The sequence below is a fragment of the Taurulus bubalis genome, assembly GCF_910589615.1.
Source record: "Taurulus bubalis genome assembly, chromosome: 1".
Classification (NCBI taxonomy): Eukaryota; Metazoa; Chordata; class Actinopteri; order Perciformes; family Cottidae; genus Taurulus; species Taurulus bubalis.
The window spans coordinates 12,340,421-12,354,447 of record NC_136589.1 but is presented as its reverse complement, the minus strand read 5'-3'; the positions used below and the strand labels follow the sequence as shown (position 1 = coordinate 12,354,447).

General features: G+C 39.9%; 2 protein-coding genes across 2 annotated transcripts in view; one reads left to right on the top strand and one right to left on the bottom strand.

Annotated features, from left to right (window-relative positions):
* Window positions 1–5,801, top strand: part of zfyve26 (zinc finger, FYVE domain containing 26) — a gene marked incomplete at its 5' end in the record, with an annotated part of 28,677 nt that extends 22,876 nt beyond the window's left edge. Inside the window, 8 exons of the mRNA XM_079229638.1 lie at window positions 511–708; window positions 1,230–1,310; window positions 1,418–1,545; window positions 1,753–1,927; window positions 2,416–2,475; window positions 2,825–3,007; window positions 3,178–3,228; window positions 3,820–5,801. Coding sequence (XP_079085764.1) covers window positions 511–708; window positions 1,230–1,310; window positions 1,418–1,545; window positions 1,753–1,927; window positions 2,416–2,475; window positions 2,825–3,007; window positions 3,178–3,228; window positions 3,820–4,032 — 1,089 coding nt within the window. The 3' untranslated portion in view covers window positions 4,033–5,801. The remainder of the gene's footprint in view (window positions 1–510; window positions 709–1,229; window positions 1,311–1,417; window positions 1,546–1,752; window positions 1,928–2,415; window positions 2,476–2,824; window positions 3,008–3,177; window positions 3,229–3,819) is intronic.
* Window positions 5,802–7,102: 1,301 nt separating this feature from the next.
* Window positions 7,103–13,543, bottom strand: rdh12 (retinol dehydrogenase 12). Its single transcript, XM_079214795.1, has 7 exons — window positions 13,438–13,543; window positions 12,693–12,811; window positions 11,558–11,713; window positions 11,359–11,463; window positions 10,837–11,046; window positions 9,862–10,051; window positions 7,103–7,223 (listed from the first exon to the last, which is right to left on the bottom strand). The coding sequence occupies exons 1-7, from the start codon at window positions 13,512–13,514 to the stop codon at window positions 7,109–7,111; spliced, it is 972 nt and encodes a 323-aa protein (XP_079070921.1). The 5' UTR covers window positions 13,515–13,543; the 3' UTR covers window positions 7,103–7,108.
* Window positions 13,544–14,027: the final 484 nt, after the last annotated feature.

The following is a 14,027-nucleotide window of genomic DNA, read 5'->3' as shown; positions in this document are numbered from 1 at the left end:
AGAGGTTTGTGTGAGGAGTGCACAGACTTGGAGTTCTGCCAAACAGTTATCCTGGCTTAAGAACATTGCAACACTTAATAATTACATGTGTGATGTTTACCCTTTATTACTGCGCCAATAACGGCCACAAATGTTGCTGAACAAACTGTCTCTGCGTGGGGGAGGCAATTGAAAGGGCATTAACATATTGCAACAATGCAGTGCCTTGAGTCAACACAAGAGGCTCTAAGCTGTCTCTAAAGTGCCTCATTGTAGAGGGTAGGTGACTCGCAGTAGCCCTGACAGAGGCGAGTAAATGTATATGGTCAGGTCTACTGTTGAAATTAAAAGCAAACCAAAATTGACTGGTTTCACAGGGATAGAGTCTGTCAATGACAGAAAAAGTTGCATCTGATGGTACTTGAGACAAAATAGTATATGGATTTGGAACAGTATGAATGCGTCTTCTTCTTCTTAGAAGACAATTTTACATATGTTTGACACATGTATTTTGGTTTTCTCGTGGCTCAGGAGTGCCCAGACGAGGTTTTTCTAGAGGGTGTGTTGCAGCCCAGTCTGGAGCGGGGGCGTCTGGGCATGCTGCAGGGCATACTGGAAAAACTTGACCCTGGCCTGGAAACCTGCAGCCGCTACCTCATCGCCTCCTGCCAGTTCCTGCAGCGGCGGGGATACTACAACACTCTCTACCAGCTCCAGCAGTTCATGATGGTTAGACTCTTTAATGCTTAATGGTTACACTCTTTTTAGATTTTAGAAATTCATTCAGACAGGCCTTTAATTTACAATATGAATGTCCCCAAAAGGACAGTTGGCCCCGTGGTTCAGTCAAGTACCATATCATTACTTATTATAGTTTAAACCAGCGGTTCCCAACATTTTCTTTCTTCTTTTGATCCCTACATACAAAGCAATGTCTGAGGTGTGAAGAGGTCAAACTCTACAATATCTTGCAGTGAAAAAGCAAAGATGAGAGAAAGGTTTGATTAATATAAGATTTTGTGAGTTTTTATTTTTCATATTCTACCAGAATAATGATGTTGCAACCAATTAGATTAATCTTGTGACCCCAACAGTTAATGATAATAACAGCAAAAATACCCCAAAAGGTCCCCAAAAATGTTACATTTGTTTTAAATGTATACTTTTCCATCAGAGAATGATGTTGTGGTGTTATACAGATAATTTAATATTACTTATTGTAATATGTAAATTGCTGTTTACCTGGATAGGATCAGGTGCGGGCGGCCATGACCTGTATCCGATTCTTCACTCATGGAGCCAGTTCGTACCTACAACTGGGAGAACAGCAGGTATATATCTATTTTTTTATATCTACAGTTTTGTAGTTTGCAAAAATTCAAGATTCCCTGCTCATATGAGAAAGTTGATCTGGACCTTTAAACTTGACCGTGTTCAGCGCTGGTTGGTCAGAGCCAAAGAGCACCTGAGGACATACCTGCAGGAGCAGCAAGGTCGGGGAGCTGGAAGGAAAAGATCTCAGGTCAACTCATTCAGGAAGCTGATGTCGTCCAGTGACGTGTCCAGGTTATTTAATCTATCTATATTTCAATTTACATGATGGAAATAATTCACTTTTTATTGTTTTAATTATATATGTGATTTTATAGAAATATTATTATTATTATTATTATTACTACTACTACTACTACATCTCTTGATTCACACATGTTTTGCTCCCTGTCAAATATACCTTTATTTTTATATGGACCTCTCCTGCCTTATTCTTTTTAGGCATATGAACACAATTGAGCTTCAGCTGGAGGTAACCCGTTTCCTCCAACGCTGTGAGACCGCGGCCTCCTCCAAGGCGCCGAAGACCAGCACGCCTTCCCCCAAGTCCCCTGGATCCAGCTCACCACCGACACTGTTTGGAGGAAGCCCCATGAAAGTTGAGGTTGCCTGCAAGGTGACGTTCCAGTTGTGATTATCCCAGAACTTAACTTCAAAATATATAATCCACTTTAGAAAGATTAAGTTTGTGAAAATGCCACGCTACCTTACTTTGCTGACATTATTTATGCGTTAAATCCCTGTATCCGAGATCTGGGAGTTATGTGAAAAGTAAAAACATATATTTCAAGGCACTAGTTTAAATTAAATAAAACTCCCAGTTTTGGATGATATTTGATCCAAAGTCTTTTGAATGCACTTTGAATGATTAAAAGCAATGTATTATACACCTCAGTAGTATCTATTATGAGGCCTTAAAGCGAGATATTTTGACTGGAATGGTTTATAAAAACCTAAACATTTTTGAATATGTTTAAGAACACATATGTAAAATATTAAAGGCCTGATTGTTTTCTGTGTTTGGTGTATATTATAGATATAAGAACATCCTGTCAAGCATGTATCATAAAATCGGTAATATGTTTTTCATTTGTGTTATTGCAGGTGATGCTTGGAGGAAAAAACATAGAAGAAGGTTTTGGCATTGCATATAGAGTCATACAGGTATTGTGTGCATGTGTGTGTGGGGGGACCTTGCCGAATATTTGCTCTCATTTAAAAACTCGTAGCACTCCTCTGCCAATATTTTTGTCCCCATATATCCTTTACACTAAAATCCTTTAGAATGTTTGGCCAACAGACAAAAAAAAGATCTGAAACGTAGCCCTTTTCCCATCAGCAATGGCAGATTAAAGTGATTTTATTTTTGTAATCTAAAGAAGTCAGCTTCCGTGAACCAATTAACTCAAAAACAAACAAAAGACAAATAGAAATGTTTTACTGGAAGGGGTTTTCTGTTTAACATTTGTTTGAAAGTGTTCATCCTCTCTTTCTCGCTCCCTTCCTGCCTCAGGACTTCCAGCTGGAGGCCCAGGCGGTCTACGTGCGGGCCGGCCAAAGGCTCGTCCGCCAGAGGCAGTACGGAGCCGTACGGCAGCTGCTCAAATGTGTCGGTGAATCGGGCACCGCCACCAAGAACGACTGCGACGCCCTCATCCTCAGCTGTGTTTCCATTGCAGATAAGGGACCAGCTGATGTGAGTACAGACAAGGAAGAGACTCTGAGTGTCCTTAGATAACTAATCATGACCGTGACGTGGCTCCGTGATGTCTGCTTTGTGTGTTTATTTCACGAGCGCTAACTGCTTGCAGGCGAATTCCAGCACATAGGTCCTGAAGACATTTTGCTGTCCTTTGTCTGATTTAGGCCAAGGAGCTGGAAAGTCTCATTCTTGAGACCAAGAGCACAGAGAGCAAGGTAGTGTATAACATGTTATTATTATCTGCCTGACACTATCATTGTTTTTCTTGCCTTAGGCTTTTTTTTTTTTAATTTTAAGAGATAGATATATATCGTCCCAACGAATTGGCCCAATTATCTTGTTCTCGGGTCACTTTTTTATTCTGGTTGTGAAAGTCATCCTCTTTCCCCGCTATTTTTGCCTAATCATAGTATTGCCCCCGCACTTGAATGACCTGCCCAAGAAGATTAAAAAAAACTATGGAAGCCCGTTTCTGCACACACACATACACACAAAAAATAAGGTCATAATTCTGAGATAATAAAGTCTGCATGGTTAGACCCGGCGAGGGGATGAGGAGACTTGTCAATGCAGCTCAGATAACAGGAACGAGAAAAGCCAGCGTCACTGAAGCGCATGCGCACTTACTATCTCATAATTTCGTCTTTTTATCTCATAATTATGACTTTTTTTCATAATGTCGACTTTATTATCTCATAATTTCGACTTTATTATCTCATAATTATACCCGGGCTTCCATACTGTTTAGATGGTTGTATAAAAGAAAAATACTTGATCGTCTAATGCTCATTCACATCTGTTTGCAGATCAAAGCCTACCTGCTGTGCAGTAAACTGAGACCAGCGTACTTGCTGGCGGTGAAGCTAGAGCCGAGCCGAGCGGGCCCATTGGTACAGGAAGTCCTGCAGGCCGCCGAGGGAGCGCAGGACTCCGTGATGCAAAACATCTGTCGCCAGTGGCTGTCTGAACACCACAGCAAGACATCCCAGCAGCGCCCGGGCCGACCCAATGCCAGGTAAAGGCATAACAAGGGATTTCACGAACAGCACTTGAAAACAAATGAGCCCCAAATAAGAGGATCCGGGGTTTCTAATGTCACCCAGTTCTAGAAACGTGTGGGGAGGTGGAAGATTAGAAAACTCTCTGAAACATATGACTTCACATTGTGTGAAATGAGAAAGCAGCTGTTGTGCATGTTACATGTTTTGTGGTCTACAGCTGCAGGATTTTGGTGTCTCAGCTCAAAGTTTTTCAAACCTCCAAGAATTTATATTCTCATCTTGCTGCAGTTAAGTACAGATACACTTGAACCTGTAAACCTGTGAGGTAGCTTTTAGGTGTGGTAATGTATTGTTGATACTTGGCGTGGCCTGAGGTGACACAGACGAGAAGCTTTCAACGGGTGAGGTTAGTGAAACACTGTTTCTATTAAAGTGGAAACATCTAGAAACCCTGACGATCACTTTCTCATCCTGTTTGTGCAAACTTCCTGTCCGTGAAAATGACAAATCACCACCGTGCTTTATTTCCATTCTGGGAAATATTTTGCTACTTGACCGGAGTGACAAGAGCTGTTACAAACTGCAACATAAACTGAGACAGTCGTTCTGACACAATATACACTCATCTAGAACTCAGTATTTGTCAAAGATTAATATCCTACTTCAGCCAAAAGGGAACATATATTTAACTGACTGGAGGGCCTCTGATAAATGTGTTGCCTGTCTTTTTTTTAAATTTGTATTTATGTGTCCTTAATGTGAATTTAGACGTAAATGCAATTAGCTGTCCTTTGCCAAATACAGTACGTTTCAACCTTGAAAAAGCTTCTTGTTGTAATCCTTATGAAGCTGTTTACCCGTTTTACCTGATATTGTGGAGCACATTTTAAGGCCAGCTTTCAGCATATGTTCCCTTTTGGCCAAGGGAAATTAATATCAAACAAAAGTTGAGACGGCGTTGAGAAATTCACAAGAAAGTAAAAGTTCTCGGTTGGATAACGAAAGGGACCCACTTATAGATCATGTTATTGATGGAGTTTAATTTGATCTAGAATATCAATTCATTAGTTCTGTCTCTGGATGTCTGGTTTTATGTCTTATCTTGTGTCTCCTGTTTTGGAAATAATTTTAAATCATGCGTTTCACTTTGTTTTTCGTGGGAGACCTGACAAATATCTGTCTGAATTATAGAAATCCACAATGATTAACTGACACAGATAATCAATCGAATAATGTTTAAAAAGGGATTTAACTTTTGCCATATTTTTCTTTTGATGTTTAATTTAGTTTTTTGCCTATTTTTTTCACTAAGAAACACCCTGGCCAAATCAAGATACCAATGCAAATGCATTGGCACCATAAAACATGTTTTTAGTTTATTTATGTGACAATCACTGATGTTGCTGAAGCTGCCCTTTTCAAAGATACAACTCTTGATTACATGGTCACGGTCGTCTTTATTTCGAGAAGATACCGTGCTGTCCCTTTGTCTTGCTTCCCTGTGCTGCACTAGTCTGAGGACTGAGACTGACGGCTCTTCCTATTAAGTGTTGATCAGCAAGAGATGAAATGAAGTCTGTGTTGACATTCTTGCACTCTAATCCTTCTGGACTTGGACTGTTGTCTCATCATCACTGCCGCACTTTATACTTTGTGAGTTTCACAGAAATACACCTCTTTTTGGTAAAACATTGTAAAATATGTAATACAGTAACTGCTTTCATGATGCAGGGACTAATGATTCTGAAATGTAATTGATTTCTCCATCCCTTGTGAAATGAAATAATAAAAACAATGTACAATAATACTGAATATTGAGCTTCACACTGCCAAGTTTCTTGAAATTAAAGGGATAGTTTGACATTGGTATTAGTCCAGCTAACAATCTAATGGCAATCTGGAGTTTATATGCTAAATATGTAGCTAAGACTAGCAGCGGGCTAACTTAGCTTAGCATAAAGACTGGAAGCAGGGGACGCAGTTAGCCGTATTCTCCGTAGAAAAATAAATAAGCGCGTTTACCAAAATGTGAAGCTTTCCCCTCCACAGTAACACTGATATAATCTGACTCATTTGTTCTGAGCAATAATTCTACTTCACTGGACGTTTGACGGCTTGAGATGAACCATTTCTCTGTTCTTGTCTACTAATCGAGTTCATACTTTACTGATGACATTTTGTTGATCTCAAACTAGAGTTTAAAATGACTGATACAAGCACCCTTATAGTAATATCTCTGTTTATTTACATCAAATGTAAACATTCAACTCTGAACATGAATGTAAGTGTAGTAAAAGGCATGTTTCACTTGTATAAAACAGAGAATGTAAACTCTTGGCAACCTTGCATGTGAATGCTGAGAAGGAAACATGACGAGGGAGATCCTTAAAAATGTAAAACTGTAGTTCCTCTAGGAATGTGCAATTTTTGGCAATGCAAATGGGAAAAACTTTGCAAATATTGCAACGACATGATTCTAAGTCGGATTTGGTTAATATAGAAAAAAACCTCCTTATTACCTACATTGACTACAATTATCACAAAATACATTTATGCAATTCAAGCGGTAATCGTGGCTCAGACGAACGCTGATATTCAATAGTTTACTAATTATTTATCAACCTGGAAACACTATAAGAACCCCTGCAATTGTTTAGAAATGCTGGCACAAAAGTTGAGCAATTTAACTGCAAATTCTGGAGAAATCAAAAGAACGCGATATTCGATATAGCTGCTGGTCATTTACCCTGGCTTGACCCTTCACAGTTTCCTACAGCATTACAATACATCAAGTTGCTTTTTTGCCTACACTGTATTCACATTGTGTCACAAAAATATAGAGTCAAAAAGTTATTTGTGGTAACATGATAATACAGTGGAGTTTGGTTTGAGGAGCACCAAATACTCAAGTCATTATAATGTAATTACTGCATTAATACACAAAAAAGCAACTTCACTTCATAGTACCTCTTACAGTATTACCTGACTGCTTAATAGGTAAGAAACGCTCAAACTACAGAACATCAAAATCATTATGAAATGAATGATCAAAGAAAGACGAAGGACTCCTTTTGAGAACTGAGATAGGTGGTGGTTAAAAGTTGACTGAGTCCCACTCGATACCAAGAAGCTCACAGCTGACGTCCCACAGTCGCCGCGCTGTCTCCTCACTTCTTCCCTGTGGGGCTACAAAGGCAGGGGCGCAGTCACTGAAATAAAAGAAGGGGTTGTTATTATTACATGGGGGCCAATGGCGCTGTGAGTCATCACTCTGGGTACAGTGATCTCATTTCTCTTTGACCTTGAACGTGATAATGTTTCACATCAAAGTATTTTATGTATCTGGAAGGGCTAGACCCAGGCAGACACAAGGAGCTTATCTGTCGTCTTTTCCTTTTAGTTTTTTCCTCTACAGTAACGTTTCCTGTAAATTAAACATACTGAATCTTCACTTTCATCTGAATCGACTTACAAATGATGGCTCTTTTCACAGCAGCCATTTTAACATTTCAACATCACTGTAGGGTAAGCGCAGTTGTAATTAATGCTAGTATACTATAATCATGCCAAAATGGCTTCTGTGAAAAGGGCCAATTCAAAAGGAAAACAAAAAGAGGATCCGACTGCACTCACACTGGCCTATGTGATTATGCATTGACGGATGTTATCTGTGTGCGTCCCTTTAAATGGAGCTGCCGCAAGGAATTGTGGGAGGACATTATCTCCTTTTCTTTCGTAAAGGACGGCCCAATGTACCCTATGCTAAAGGAGATAAGAAGGGAAACACCGAGGCACCTTTCCTAGCTCTTCTCATGACTGCCACTTAGATACTTCTGGGTCATTTCACTCAGTAAAAAAGTAAATTTGACCGCAGCCTATTTTCAGTGGCTCTGGATCCAGAGGGTGATCTCCCCAAATCATTTCAGTTTACCAACCAGCCATGCAAGTTTAGTGGCGCCTGTCTCGGGAAATGAATGTTTCATTGTCGGTCTGTGTACCACTTTGGCCCAGACTGGAATATTTCAACAACTATTGGAGGGATTGCCACTGATAAAGAAAGTGGGCAGGGAACGAGTGCTTGTGATCTTCTGACTTTCCTCAGTGTCAGGTTGACTTGTTGAGGTTAAAACGTCTCGCAACAGCTATTAAAATAGATTGCCAGGAAATTTGTTGCAGACATTTGTTTCCCCTCTGGATAAAGTTTAATCACTCTGGTGATCTCTAAAGGAGCAGTGTCTAGGATTTAGAGGCATCCAGCCTTTCTTTGCCGGTGTGACAGAGAACTACGGTGGCCCTCAGGTAACGTCAAAACATGAAAGGCTCTCGTTGGTTTGGTTTGGCCCGTTCTTAGCGACTGTAGAAACATAGTGGTGCAACAAGACAGATTCAATGAACAGGCTCATTCTAAGCTAACGAATACACAACTATTCTTAGTTTCAGGTCATTCATTATACACTAATGAAAACATAGTTATTAATATTATTCTGTATTTCTGCCAATAAACCTTCTTAAATCCTACACACTTCCTTTATCTCCTTCTCTTGCATCATCAGATCAACATTGTACTTTGTTTGATTATTTTTGACAGATAAAATAAGTATAGATTCAGACCTTTGAGGCTACATGCACACTAATACATTTTTGTTTAAAACGATCTCCGTTCACACAGGCGTTTCAGAATCGAATTCAAAATGATTTCTGTCCATACTAGTACACCTGCAAACGAATATCACATGACTATTCACATACACTGGGCATGCGGGTGCCGGTGTAAACCGGAAGATTAGTTGCTTAGTCGCAGAAAATAAGAGTATTATAATGCTCTTTAATAATAAAAGGTTGTGCTTGATACTTAAGATATTCCTCTTAAAATCTTACTCTTTATTCTGAAACAAAATGATATCGTGGAAAGCTTTTTTTTTCCAGACTTAGTTACAGGGCTGTAGGTCTCTCTCTCACTCACTCACTCACTCACTCACTCACTCACTCACTCACACACTCACACGCACATCAAATGTATAATGAACGCTTACAAATCAAAGTACTGGATTATGGATCAATAAATCCGGTCTCACTCATTTGTTTTTCCCACTCGTAGCTTTGCCGGGTGGCTGAAGTCCTGGTCGCACTGGAGAGCAGTTATGCTTTTGTTTGTTTACAGTTTCTGTGTGGACTTCACACAAAAACGTGAATTAATAAGAAAAGGAAAGTCCGCCGTTTTGTGTCGCAAACTGACTTTAAACGTCTGCTCCGTAGGGCTGATAACGCCGCTGGACACGCTGCTCCCTAATCGCTCCAATAACAGCTTGCTTCCTCTGCATGTCGGCAGTAGTAGAATTACAAAATGCTGAATTTAACTGCACAACAGCTGCTAGTAAAAACAACAAGGTCAGCAATGCCTCTAATCCGTTATCCATGTTTAATTTATATATCAGTGTAACTAATACTAGCAGTGGCATTCCTTTCCCTCCATCCTCATTTTAAAGAGTAATAGTACATCAAAAAATTATATAAAAAAAAATGACAAACTGTCTAATGGGAGAACCATGTTGGATTCAAGCTTTAAAGCAGAAAGCTTCCTCATGGTGACACTAAGCCTGTGGGTTGTGTAGTTTTTACAAGACTCTGGGGAGCGAAACATTAATGAAGAAGTTTTACCTCATGGCTTCTACGGGAACCTGCGTGTTGCACAATTTGATATCTCATGGCACATTTAGAAAAACAAACATTAATAATATCCTATGATGATGATAACAATAATAAAGAGGCAAATTTGCTCCCAGAACCAATTTCAGATCCCCGGGTCTTTGAAAGAACGTATTAAATGTCTGGCTTGTTGTCACCGACCTGAAGTGTTTCCCAGAGATTGAGTGCAGTTCATCTGCCACAGCACAGTAGACACTGGTCTGTGCTCCTTCCCGTGGGGTTTTTAGGAACGTGGCGAAGACGGTGAAAAATATCGTCATGAGAGTCGAGTGCCTAGTCAGGTCAGAGTTCACTGTCCCCGGGTGGACTGAGTTCACCGTCACATCGGTACCTGTGAGGACAAACAATCATTACAATGTGCCACAGCTTTCTTTTTCTATTCCCACAGTATTTTTTTATTAAAATTAAATTCAGCCACATTGGCACATTGCTGCATTGACATCAAAATACATAAAAAAAACTCAGAACGAGAATGCTCATCCCTTTTTTTTAAAATGGTCATCTTATAAAATTAAGTATATTAATTCCAATAGATGCTAATTGTATTAAGAACAAAACAAACAATTCTATAAACTCCTATTAAATCTGAATCCATAACTAAATTAATGAAGAGCCTCTATAAATTCTCAAATATAAGATGTTTGTCCATTGAGTAGTGTAAGCACTGTTTTTTTTCATAACTCCGTAAAGCAAGCTAAGGTTTATAACTAATTTCGCAATCTCACGATGATAATGGTAAAACATTGATGCTTAGTATAAATTACCTAAAAGAGAGCTCAAGTTTTAGGCAAAAAAGATACAGTATATTATTCTGTGGAATTTAAAATTGTACTATCTCTTGCATCTAAAAAAAGACTTAAGTACAAAATGCCAAAAGTCGAGGACACACCATCTGTGTATTTTGAAAAAATACCGAGCAAACATAAAGAGATGCAACATTTAGAACTGAGTTCTTTGTCCACTATATGGGCTTGAAACAACAACATGGCCCCCAAAAAAGGCTAAGACCAGTTGTTTGTCTCCCATTCTAACCACTAACCCTCTCTGTTATAAATCTGTTTGCCAGCGTGGAACAGGTCACCTGTCTATTTTCCCATGTGTTGTGTGTTGGCGTACCTTTGAGTCTACGCGCCAACTCTCTGGTAAAGAGCACGTTTGCCAGTTTGCTCTGGCAGTATGCCAATCCGCTGTTGTAGCTCCCCTGGCTGTGAAGGTCATGGAAACGGATCCAGCCGAAGTTGTGAGCCAGAGACGAGACCACCACGATGCGGGCCGGCGCACTGCGCTTCAGCAGCCCGATCAGGAGGGAAGTCAACAGGAAGTGCCCTGCCAGAAGTAAGAAACGCATACAGTCAGTGCTGAACTCACACAGTTTGTGCTTTTAAAAAACAGACTTCAGCTTATACATTCAAATTCTTTCAGCCAATAATTATTGAAGTGTAAACCCACTTCAACTACTTGTATAGCTAAAATTGTTTTTTCCAGAAATGGACAGTTAGTCACAAATGTGAGTAAGTACATCACTATTATTATTAAACATATTTTATTATTAGTTATTAACCTAATTCCGTCAGGTTTTCAATCAGTTTTAAGGTTTGCTTTATTTATTGATTCAAATGAATTTCAGCGCAGCCTCACCCAAGTGATTGACTCCAATGTGCATCTCAAAGCCGTCGATTGTTTTTGTGTAGGGGCACATCATCACGCCAGCGTTGTTGATAAGGATGTGAAGATTGTTGACCTCTGAAAAAGAGAACATCACAAAAAAGAAAAGGAGCACCTGCTAAACAACAACGACAAAGCCTGGCTCTGTGGGTCGATGCGACTCTGTGCTCACCTCCTAGGAATTTCTGAGCGAAGGCTCGTATCGAGCAGGTGTCTGCCAAGTCCAGCTCTCGAACCTCAACTTGTGCTTCAGTATACGCAGCTCGTATACTGGCCGCGGCCTCCTCTCCTTTGTCCACATCTCGGCACGCTATGATCACCCGCGCCCCTGTCGTGTGAATACAGAAGCAGCAGCTAAACTACGGACAAAACTGAAGCTGTATTAATTCAGAGGAGAGTAAGCGAGAAAGGGTGCTTCTGTTGGCTTATTGCTGCGTGAAGCCATTTATTAAAGGAGGTCTCTGTGGCTCATTGATGCAGGATAGTGTTTGTCAAAGTTAACCCAAATCGTATGTCCTCAAGCAAAGCATTACCGTAATAACATGGCACGGTCAACCAAAGTCCATAAACTACAATATTTGTATTGAGGGTTAAGATCTTTGGTTGACATTGTTGAGTTTGATTTAAAGCTCCTTTTTATTATGTAATTTGTTTTGGTAATACATAAAAGCTTTAGAAGACCCTGCTTATTTAAAAGTATTACACGTTATATTATACAGAACATCTTAGCAGGGTGTTGAAACCAAAATGAAGGCCCGGTCCTACAGTGGGTCACCAACAACATTAGCCAACCACCAAGCATCATCTCTCAATGATGAGGGCAACCGATGATTTAATGTGACATACACAAATATAACACCTATAGTAAGATCCATGTTATCTTCTTCACAGCAGACATTTTGACTTGTCATAGTAAGAAGATCCCAGCTGTCACTAAAACAGTGAGCCAGCACGCACAATATAATTAAAGGTTGGCTGACACATAACAATACCAATAGCCGTCATTCATTTTACTGTTGTGATAATATCATGTGACGTCATTTTATTCTGTTGCACACATTAGGTTTCTCGAGCAAATTGTGATTTTTAAATGAAAGAAACGTGATTCATTGGTGGAATAAGGTCAATCGGTGTGTGTGTGTGCGTGTGTGTGTACATAAATTGTATAAAATACTCCTGAAACATACTGATTTCAATTGCGTAGCCCTACATAGGCTCCTGTTTTTCGCTTATTGTCAGGGGCAGATTATGGATGTAAAGAGTCGCTGTGCTCTGCTGTGTGTGTGAACTTAAAACCAAAAAGTCACCTCGCACTGCCAGTTCCAGGGCAGTCTCCTTCCCGATCCCTGTGTTGGCCCCAGTGATGAGGACTGTCTTCCCATCCAGACTAACTGTGGACCTGCACACTCCTCCTGCTGCATATTTTCTGTTAACACACAGTGACCACTGATTAATACTTGGGACATTGAATCACAGCAGACAGCTTTGTGCATTTGCATGACGAGCGGCCCCTTCTGCAGGCAGTGTGAGTGATGTCCTCGTTAGGATTGGACATATGGACAGCCTGGCTTAATTATTCACAGAGAAAACTTGGAAAATGAACAGTGCTGAGCGTCAAGTCATGCGACCCACGCCACTGAGCAGGGCCGCCACACAACCAATCCCTCTGTTGGAGTAATGCATACAGATATAACTCCTCCTACGCTCAGCCTGCTGATAGGCCCGAGCCGCTCAGATGGACTCCCGGTTCATCTCTGTGCAAAAACTCCCACAGCTCCATCATTCTGTATTCATTGATTTTTCTGCTTGAAATATCAGTCAGCGTCGTGTGAACTGATGAAAATAATGATAATAATATTATTAATAAACCTGTAAAATGACGATCAGTTGAGTTAACTGGACGGACAGTATTTTATGTAATGTAAATTAACCTCATCGTAATGATTACATCAGTGCAATGTGATGCCCTGTCAACCAAGTAGCAACCTATACGTGATGTGGTAAACGCTGGATTTCTGTGAGAATTGAATGAGCGCGTTAAATGCCGCTTACCTGATGTGTGGCGCAAATAAAATCACCAGTAACGTCACCACTCCGAGGCCCGCGACAATTAATAAAAGCAACATCATACCACGGATGTGCGCTTTTCCGTCTCCTCCAGCAGGACGCCACTGTTCTGTAGGCAGAACAGCTGATGTCAACGCAGAAAGGGGTGCAGAGCGTAGCGAGGGGTGAAAGCTACACCGCGAACGGAATCATGGGGGTTGTAGTTTTTACACCCTGGCAATAAAATAAAAAAAAGATATGTATATATAGTTATGGTTATCTTTAATATTTTTTACATTAAGAGCACACCCATGTTATGACATTTGAATTATTTAAATGGTCTAATTTATATAATAAAAACAATGTTAGGCAATTAAATGACTGAATAACTGTCAAGTAGATTATTATGTTTCTAATTGATAATTTGAGATGCAATTGCTTTTAGGAAAAATAACTTAATTACTATCAAGAAGAATACAAACAAACAATAAAAAGAAACAAACAAAAGCCAGGCTACATAATCATGAAACAAAACAAATAAATACATCAATATCGAAATTGGAAAAAATATATAAAATAATACAATTCCCCAAAAT

Excerpts from the sequence above, each read along its gene's own strand:
- rdh12 (XM_079214795.1), bottom strand. The coding sequence starts at position 13,514 with ATGATGTTGCTTTTATTAATTGTCGCGGGCCTCGGAGTGGTGACGTTA. Across the intron at positions 12,812-13,437 it reads TTATTTGCGCCACACATCAG|AAAATATGCAGCAGGAGGAG; the intron begins GTAAGCGGCATT and ends GTGTGTTAACAG. Across the intron at positions 10,052-10,836 it reads GTTGGCGCGTAGACTCAAAG|GTACCGATGTGACGGTGAAC; the intron begins GTACGCCAACAC and ends TTGTCCTCACAG.